The sequence below is a fragment of the Trichechus manatus genome, unplaced genomic scaffold (assembly GCF_000243295.1).
Source record: "Trichechus manatus latirostris isolate Lorelei unplaced genomic scaffold, TriManLat1.0 scaffold00101, whole genome shotgun sequence".
Taxonomy (NCBI): domain Eukaryota; kingdom Metazoa; phylum Chordata; class Mammalia; order Sirenia; family Trichechidae; genus Trichechus; species Trichechus manatus.
Window position 1 is genome coordinate 9,664,563 of NW_004444037.1, and position 9,331 is coordinate 9,673,893.

At 45.1% G+C, this 9,331-nt stretch overlaps 2 protein-coding genes across 2 annotated transcripts in view; both read right to left on the reverse strand.

Annotated features, from left to right (window-relative positions):
* The window catches only part of ZAR1 (zygote arrest 1), a 6,089-nt gene extending 5,662 nt beyond the window's left edge, over window positions 1-427 (reverse strand). Inside the window, 1 exon segment of the mRNA XM_023737308.1 lies at window positions 1-427. This exon segment is cut by the window's left edge and continues 5 nt beyond it. Coding sequence (XP_023593076.1) covers window positions 1-427 — 427 coding nt within the window.
* Window positions 428-1,863: 1,436 nt separating this feature from the next.
* SLC10A4 (solute carrier family 10 member 4) lies at window positions 1,864-7,798 on the reverse strand. Its single transcript, XM_004382916.2, has 3 exons — window positions 7,102-7,798; window positions 6,106-6,316; window positions 1,864-2,645 (listed from the first exon to the last, which is right to left on the reverse strand). Exons 1-3 carry the CDS (start codon window positions 7,695-7,697, stop codon window positions 2,133-2,135), a joined length of 1,320 nt encoding a protein of 439 aa, XP_004382973.1. The 5' UTR covers window positions 7,698-7,798; the 3' UTR covers window positions 1,864-2,132.
* Window positions 7,799-9,331: the final 1,533 nt, after the last annotated feature.

Consider the following 9,331-nt stretch of genomic DNA (forward strand, 5'->3'; position numbering starts at 1 on the left):
CCGCGCCCTCGCCAGTCGAGGGGCCGGGGTCGCGGGCCCTGCGCAGCAGCGTGCGCCTCCCAAGCGAGCACTGCACCGAGGCGTCGCGGCGCGGGTTCACCTGCACACCCACGTCGCGGCTGCTGGCCCTGCGGTGCCGCGGGGCGAGGCCGGGGCTCACCTGAGACAGGAGGGCCATAAGCTGCGCCCGCTGGTAGCTGTCGAAGTACTCGGCGGCCATCAGGTGTCCGTAGCCGGGGAAAGACATCGAGGCCGCCCCCGCCGAGGAGGAGGAAGCGGGAAAGTAGCCCCTGCTGCGGTGCCGCCACCCGCCCCCACCCGCCGTGACCTTGCCCTTGGCGGCGGGTGGGTAGGGGTACGAGTACGAGTATGGGGTGCACGCCGGATACATGTAACTGTCCAGCACTTCGTCTTCTGGGGCAGCCATAAGCACAGCCGCAGCTGCTCGCGCCCGCCGCGCCCTAAGTAGGCGGCCTTGCGGGGGCGGCCGCGGAGGCGTGAACGGCCCTCGACCCCGGGCCCCCGCCCCAAGGCCGCTCGCAGCGCCGCGCTGCCCTCCGCGCCCTACCTGCCTCCGGCTTTTTCCCCGCGTCCCGGCTGAGGGGGCCCTCCGCGACCCTCTCCACGTGGAAATTCTCCACACCAGGAAGTCAGCACAAATACCGTTAGGTGATCTGGAAAGAGGGTTTTCTTTGGGATGAAAGAACTGATTTGCAAGTGAACTCGTCTGAGGTGATTTGGCTGCCAACAAGAGAACCATCACCAGGATTAGCTGCGCCAGGTGGTGCCCACACCCTGATTGTTCCAGGTGTCTGCGCCGCCCGGGAAGCTGAGGCGAGGCGGGGTGCCTCTCGGTGAGAATACGACCGTTTGGGGAACTGTTTTGGGTCTCTTAGCTATGATTTCAGGGTATAGTGTATCTCAGAGCGACCCTTTGAAATCTTTCCGTAAGTGTATGGGGAAGCATTCTAGAGCATCCATATTTAGGCTAATTGTTTTCTTCCCTGGGGCATGTTCCCCCCCTCCCCCACAAATGGTGACCGGGAGTACTGTTGAGTGACGGCTATTGCTCCTCTCAAAACCAAAACCCACTGCCACCGAGTCGATTCCGACTCCTAGTGACCCCATAGGGGTTCCAAGGCTGTAAATCTTACGGAGGCAGGCTGGCACCTTTCGGTTAGCAGTCAAGTTTTAACCACTGCGTCAGCAGGGCTCCTTTTCTCCTCTCCAGGGATAGTAAAAACCAAACCAAACCTGTTGCCATGAGTCCATTCTGACTCATAGGACCCTATAGGGCAGAGTAAAACCGCCCTCATCGGGTTTCCAAGGGGCGGCTAGTGGATTTGAACTGCCGACCTTTTGGTTAGCAGCCGAGCTCTTATCCACTACGGCACCAGGGCTCCACGTTCTCTAAATTTTCCTAACCAGACTATCCCGCCAACAGATAAATTGATTTGGGGTGTGTTTACGTAAATACTGAAGACCAAGCTAGTCCCCGCTTCGACAAAAAATGCTTTGTCCACTGGAAAAAAAGTTGGCTGTTCATTATCAGTAGATATAAGATCAAGTAAACAAAGACGTTAATATAATTTTTCTCTGATTTGATACAGTTTTGACAATAAGATGCTATACTCTGTTTCATTGTTTAATTGACCTGTTTGGGGATTTCTCTGCATACAGGTCAAAATCAGCATTGTCAGGTATTTATAAATTGAGCAGAATACACTTTTATACAATTACATTAAACTCAATTATGCTTTACAAATATAGGCTGTTTTTACTCATATAAGATAATGCACCAAAATTCTACATTTCCAACACCCTGTTTTCTAATAGTTCACATATTTGAAACAGTCATAGAAATTGGTAAAGGTGAAAACCAAAAAGCACAGTTAACTAGCTCAGGCTTCACTTTAATGGTCCCAGGTGCAGGTTATATTACGACATTGATTTGTATAATGTGAAAATGCTTGGTTAATACACCAATGCAACCTTAAAATGGGAACATCATAATTATTACAAGTATGATAATGCAAACCAATTTTATCCTTTATGTAAACCAATACAGTACCACAGACCATAAATATGAAGTAATGTGTCAGCCAGATAGAAGCTTTCATGTATCTCCATGTTTAGAGAGAAGTCTGGGTAGTCTCCACCATTATTAAATTATCTGTGTTCACTGTGCCATAGGAAGTGTCTGCCATTTCCTCTTCTTTTAGTTTCTTATAAGAAATATCTGTATCTTCATCTTCATCTAAAGGATCTCGCTTGTGCAATATTTCACTTCCATACATTTTATATATTAGAACAAAAATTCCTGCTTCTGCAGACTGGAAAAGGGCATAAAGCAAGGGAAACATGTACATACTTCCTATAAATTGTGGTGAAAAGGCCAGTTTTAGAATGGCAGTACAGAGCTGCACGTTCTGACTACCTGTTTCCAGACACACAGTCCTCTTGCAGTTGGGTGGAAGGTGGAAGAGAGTAGCTAAGCCATAGCCTGATGCATAGCCTGCTAAAGGCATAAAAATTGCTATCACATAAACAGCTGCAGGAATACTTGCCAGCAGTTCAGGTCCTAACATAGTGCCGGTCATTATGAAAAGGACCACCAGAGTCACTAGCAGAGACCACAGGGAAACCTAGTAATAGAAAATGGATAGACAAGCCATCAAAAGTAAGATAGTTCAAAAAGAATTCATGTAAGAGAATCACAGTTTCTTGGAAGAGACCTCTCACACAAAACGGAGATACTGGCCCTAAAATGTTTTTGACAGAGTATTTCTGAAGATGAGGTCACCTCCTGAAGGCATCCAGATCCATGTCGAGCAGCTCTAATAGTTAGGAGGCCTATCCTTATGTCTAGTGACAATTTGCCTTCTATAACCTCTAGCCATTGTCTTGGATATGCCCTCAGGAGCAACACAAACCAGTCTACTCTTTCTGAAAAACAGTTCTTCAGGAACATTAACTTTTCTCCAGATTGTCCCCAGACTTTCAGCCTCCATCATATAACTTTGTTTTGGAGTCCTGACTACTGTGAGAGTATGTTTAATTTGTGAATGTACCTCTCAAAACAGATCAGTCAGTATCAAGCCCAATATCCCAGGTATGTTCTGATGAACACAGTGGTCAAGGGGACTTTTGTTTTCCCTGAACAGAACCCCATGTTTCCCATAAGAAATTAGTTCTGGATTTGCACATGACAGGGTGTAGTTGCTATAAATTTTGTGAAACGTGGTGTGTGATATATTTAATCTTCAAAATACTTTATACTGCAGAGGATTGTTTGCAACATTGAAACAATTGCCATTTCTTTTATCACGTTGTTGTTGTTACCTGCCATGGAGTCGGTTCCAACTCATAACGACCCCATGGACTACAGAACGAAATTAGATCATGTAAGAGAGGTTTGCAAGATTGCAAAGAATTTCTCACATCTTACATTTATACTTTTTCCTTTTAGACCACGTAAGAGGAAAAAATGTAAGATGTGAGAAATTCTTTGCAATTTTGCAAACCCCCCCCCCCCTTTTTTCCATCTGTTCATAAGAAACCTCCCACCTGTAAGTCTCTAGTGATGCTTAGGAATTATTATTTTTTTTAAAAAAAACTGTTGCCGTCAAGTCAATTCCAACTCGTAGCAACCCTATAGGACAGAGTAGAACTACCCCATAGGGTTTTCCAAGGAGCGGCTGGTGGATTCGAACTGCTGACCTGTTCGTTAGCAGCTGTAGCACTTAATCACTGGGCCACCAGGGCTCCAGAGGAATTATTATAAGAGGTGGATTTTAGATATATTACAGCTGATTCTGTATAAAACAGTGTGTCATCCTGATGGTCTGGCACATTTCACTCATTCAAGTAAACTGGCTGTTGTGTAAAATAGTTCTTCAGATTGGTAGTTACCTTGTTTCTAAAAATGGGGGGAGGTAGGAGAGAGAATGAGAAATCAAGAGAGAACTTCAGTTTTGCTTCTAGTTCTCTGGATATCTGTGAGGAAACTCTTTGAGTCTGTGGGATTTGCATATGTTTTCTATTCTTTTTAAATATACATGTTTATAATTTATCTGGGCTGGTCAAAATTCTACCCAAGCAGATGCTGAAATAATTATTATATAAGTTAGTTATACTACAAATGTGCAGTTGGCAGAAACCAGACTATTCTAAATCAAAACTCTTATTAAGTTTCAAAATGTGTCCACGCTGAAAGCATTGAGAGGAAATCTGTGATTCTTCATTTTGCAAATATTGGCTCCAGAGTTTCCTTTTATTTTAAATCATTTCGGTGAGCACTGATATTGAATGTTCACTTTAAAGTGTTTGTAAAAGCATAACAATGTTATAAATCATGTTTTAGTAGTAATAGTGTGCTGGTTAAGGACTAAGAATAGGTTCACCTTAAACTCAAAGTCAGCCGAACTTACAAATTGTATTTTAATGTATTTATTCAGTTTTTAGCATGTAAGTAACTCATTTGATTGACTTTGTCTTAGAATTCTTAAGATCTTAAAGTAAATGCCATCACATTAATAGTATTAGCTTAATGATTAAGCTTAATAAATTCTTTAATGCATATCAAGATTATCCATGGATACATTATATATAAACATATAAACCGTTGCCAAACCCGTTGCCATTGAGTCTATTCCAACTCATCCCAACCCTATAGGACAGAGTAGAACTGCCCCATAGGGTTTCCAAGGCTCAGCCTTTATGGAAGCAGACTACCACATCTTTCTCCTGTGGAGCAGCTGATGGGTTCAAACTGCCACCCTTTCAGTTAGCAGCCAAGCACTGTAACCACTGTACCATCAGGGCTTTTTATACATACATATACATTTATACTCATTAAAAAGCCATTGCTGTCAAGTCGATTCCAATTCATAGCAACCCTGTAGGACCGAGTAGAACTGCCCCATAGAGCTTCAGGGAGCGGCTGGTGGATTTGACTGCTGACTTTTTGATTAGCAGCTGATCTCTTAACTATACTTATTACATTCACAATATATATGTTTATTACAAAATACGTTTTATTTTTTATTCAGGACTGGATATGTGTACAGAAAAAAAAAACCCTCTATAATCCTGTATAATAAAATTACTTTGGACAATAAATTAATATAAGTAAAACAAAAATTATATCTTCTTAAATCTACACAATTGAAATAGTGGAGTGGCTCTTATCCTCTTCATTTGTCTTAAGGAATTTGCCTGTGCATTTTACAGTAATTAGTTATGCACTTTATCTGACTAATTTCCTAAGATGAGAATCCTGTTCATGATTTACTCTTATTTATGACTATTTTTGAGTTCTCAAAGAAAGTTTAATTTACATATATTTAACATTTTCTCCAACTATTAGAAAATCTCTACTGCTATAAAAATATCAGGTTTTGAAAATAAAGCAGTATTGAAAATACTGCAGAAAATAATATAAATCCTGCATCCTTTCACTAGCTTTAGAAATCATATAAAATGCTACAATGGGGAAGGAAAAAGAAACACACAAATTTAGTAATGGCAATATAATCTACATCTTTACCCAGGACCCATTTTATTTTGTGTTCTGAGGCAAATATTTTGTGTATCCGATCTGATAGCCACAATTTAACTTTTCAATTACTTTAGCCTTATTAGTGTTCAGATTTATTTTTAGAAAAATTTTAAAACAAAGTTATTACAGGGTTTCTTACAATTAGAGTTCTGCTTTTAAAAATATAGTAATGTATTTCTAAAATATTGCACAAATTCTATTAAAATAATTTTATTTAATCGGCTTTGATTTTTACTGTTTGTTAGTGGAAAATATGTTGCCACTTAAAAGCATTGCTATCTTCCTCCACCCCCCCCCTTGTCTGTTTTCTCCCCAAAAGTACTGGTTGTTTATTTCTACTGTTTTTAATTAAATCTATCATTTTAGGAATTCAAAAAAGTGGTTATCTTTGCTGCATAAACTTTTTTTTAAAGTTTATCTATGCAAGTGCTGCCAACCCCTTTTCCTCCTTCCCCCTCTTTTCCAATCTGCTTAGCATTTCGGAAATGAACAGAGACCAAAGACTCTAAGAGAGACAAGGTATATCAATGAAAGAGTGGCCTTACCTTCACAATGTAGTCAGCCACCCGGCTGTATTTGTAGCGAATGAAGACACCCAACCCAATAGGGATGAGGGTGCTGCACAGAGTCAGGGTCACTGCTCCTAGAGGTAGTAACTGCACAAGAGGAGTGTTGATCCACGCTCGGCTGTAGATCCACAGGCACAAAGGCATCAAGAATAGGGCCAGAAGTGTGGAGGAGATGGTCATGATGATGCTGCAGAAGGGGAATGAGTAGAAGTCAGAACTGGCTTTCAACCCAAGAGCCAGCCAACTTTTTTCTTGAACATTGGGCAGAGAGGGGAAGGGAGACTGCCAGGTCCCTGGGGTTGAAGCCTGGGGAGGACCTACTTCATCGGATGGGAGTGCCAAGAGAGCACTTCTAAACCCAACTGAAACGATAAACCTGAGGCAGGAGAAAATATCACCTCATGACCGCTGCCCCTGGCTTTAAAATATCTACTGAACTGAGTACAGTCTGGATGATTCTGAGTGCAAGGAGCATTTTTTTCTTTTTTAATTCTCCAAAGTACCCTGCAATGTTAAGACATATTAAAGCTGCTGGGTACTACTTGTTGGATTGAACTGAATTATATTGTACTCTATATGAGATTACTTTCTTTATTGGAGCCAATAGCCCTATTATGCTTTTCCATTTCCGGTCTGACTTCCCCATTCCCTTTGTCTTCCAGCGGCCCAAGGCCTGCACTGGGAGCCTACCACTTAGAGAGGGAGGTGGGTCAGCTGAAAGGCTCGAGCTGTGGATGAAACCCCAAGACCCTCAGAGCAGCTCAGTCTGTGTCTAGAGCTTTCCCTCTGCAACCTGTCAACGTCTCTCCTTTCTTCTAAAGCCCAGGCATCGAGATTTCCTTCACTTTTTTCTTCCCTCTTCCATGCCTCATTCTACCCATCTCTACTTCCTGTCTCCTTGGTCTTGAACCCATGGCTGTGAATGCGGTTGGCTAGGATAAGAATGATCCTAAAGAACAGAGAGATCAGTACCTGAGGTTCATGTCGCCGTCAACCAGCAGGGACATAAGATTGGAGAGATTTCCACCGGGACAGCAGCCACACAGGAGCACCGCCACAGCGGCCACCTCGTCCAGCTTGAAGGTGAGGGCCAGCAGGAAGGCCAGCAGCGGCAGGATGCCGAACTGGCAGAGCGCAGCCAACAGCGTGCCCACGGGCCGGCGGACGTGCGCTCCAAAGTGGTTCACGTCCACCGTGCAACCCAAGCCCAGCATGGTGATGCACAGGGCGGCGCCAACGAACACGTTCAGCCCGTGGTTCAGCGGTGTGTCCCAGAAAGGGGTGTCGTGGGAGGCCCAGAGCTGAGGGAATGAGGACGGACCCTGGCTCCCCGCGCCGCCTGCGAAGCTGCTGGACGTCGGCTCTGGGGTCGGAGTAGGGCCGGGGCTGAAGCTGATGCTTGGCCTCGGCCCGAGACCGAGCTCCGGGCTGGGGCCGGGGCTAGAGGCAGGAGCAAGGTGGAAGTCCAGGCCGGGGCTCAGGCTGCTGGTATTGGGTGACAGGGTGTAGTTGTCCGGCTGCAGAGAGGATAGCTCAAAGAACTGGGTTGTATTGTCGGTGCCGTCCATGGCGCTGTCGGCGGGAGCCGGAGGTCTAGCTCCCGTTCGCGCCAAGGATTCCTGTCCCCTCGCGCCGCGCACGCCTCCTCTGTCCTTACTGTCCCCACCGCTGTCCGTCCGTCGGTCGGTCCACAGCCTCACTGCCCCGCCGGTTCTGTTCCCAGCCTCAGCCTCGCGCCGCTGGCGTCCTCGGCGTCGTCGGGTTCGCTGGGTCCGCGCTCTGCGCCCCCAGCCCAGGTCTGTCTACGCCGCTGGCTGGCACTTAAGAAAGCGCACACCCTGCGGGTGAGCCCAATCGCTGGCGTCGGCACTCGGCCCCCAGCGTGGGCAGGCCCCGCCCCTCGCAGAGGCCAGCGCCAGCGGCTTGAAGGCCCCTCCTTTTAATCACCAGTAAGTGGTTCTGTTAGAGTGTCGCCAGGGGCAGAACAAAGACCTGACAAAGGGAAAGAAGGCAAAACCGTGGGTGGTTGCTTATCAAGTTATCTGAGGGGCTCTGCTGCTTTGATGAAATCTAGAGGCTCAGACTCATAGGGACAAAAAAAAAAAAAACCCTATGTGTGCACTCACGTAAACAATACAAATTGTTTAAATAGCCTGTGACCCTTGAGCATCAGGAGGAGTGCCTGACTTAATGTGAAGGATTCTCTGAGTGAAAGACACAATATCTGGCTTTAATCTTCAAACAATTTTTTTTTAATGAGATTTATATGTTTAATCTTCAAGTAGAAAGTGGTATTAGCGCTAGTGGTTTTTGAGCCAGGTCCTGTGCAAGCGTGTGTGCATTCTTGCATTTGATTTTTCACAGCAAAGCGGCAAGATAAATGGTATTATTAGTTTGATTTTTACAAATGAGGAATCTGAGGCACAGGGACGTCTCAGCCTCACCAACCAAACCCACAAGTACCTGGCTGAACGTGCACGATGATATGTGGTTAAAGAGTGCAGTGAAGAGCTCTGCTTAGATAAATCTCCATGAAAAATGTGTTTTTAGGAAGTTATTGGCAGGTGGAGAGAGGATATTTCGCTAGCCATAGATTTATGAAGTTCTGGCATTAGACTTAAAGGACTAAAAAGAAATAAAGTGGTAGGATTTCCTGCTTCAGACAGGTTTATCCTCAAACAGATCAAATTCAGAGTTCTTAGGAATGGAGAAAAAGGGAGGCCCAGTGATCTTCTTCAGAAAAATCAGCCAGTGAAAACCTACGGATCACAGCAGTCTGGACCGGGCAGCATTTCCATCCTTTGTGTATGGGGTTGCCATGAGTCAGGGCCACTTGAGGCAGCTAACAACAACAACTGGAATGGAGACTCAACAACTCTAAGTCAGTCAGCTTGATGCATATACAAATGAAAGGAACCCCTCTACAAACCAACTTGTGTGGCAGCCAAGCCACTGGAGTAGCCTGTCTGGCTCTCCATCAACCTAGATCTCATTAGCAGTGACTATGAAGTGATAGCCAGTTGAGTTGTTAAGGCCAATGTTGGAATTTCTAGCGTAAAATCAGGGATCACCTCTAGCCCAGGGTTACCCCGGAGTCAAACCAAGCTCTTAGAGTGATTTCTTCTTCCAGTGGATCTGTCCCTACCCCCTTTCCTGACACCTGACAGGACTGGGTGACTTCCATTTCCCACTGGTGGGCTGA

Excerpts from the sequence above, each read along its gene's own strand:
- SLC10A4 (XM_004382916.2), bottom strand. The coding sequence starts at position 7,697 with ATGGACGGCACCGACAATACAACCCAGTTCTTTGAGCTATCCTCTCTG. Across the intron at positions 6,317-7,101 it reads GACGGCGACATGAACCTCAG|CATCATCATGACCATCTCCT; the intron begins GTACTGATCTCT and ends CCCCTTCTGCAG. Across the intron at positions 2,646-6,105 it reads TGGCTGACTACATTGTGAAG|GTTTCCCTGTGGTCTCTGCT; the intron begins GTAAGGCCACTC and ends TTCTATTACTAG.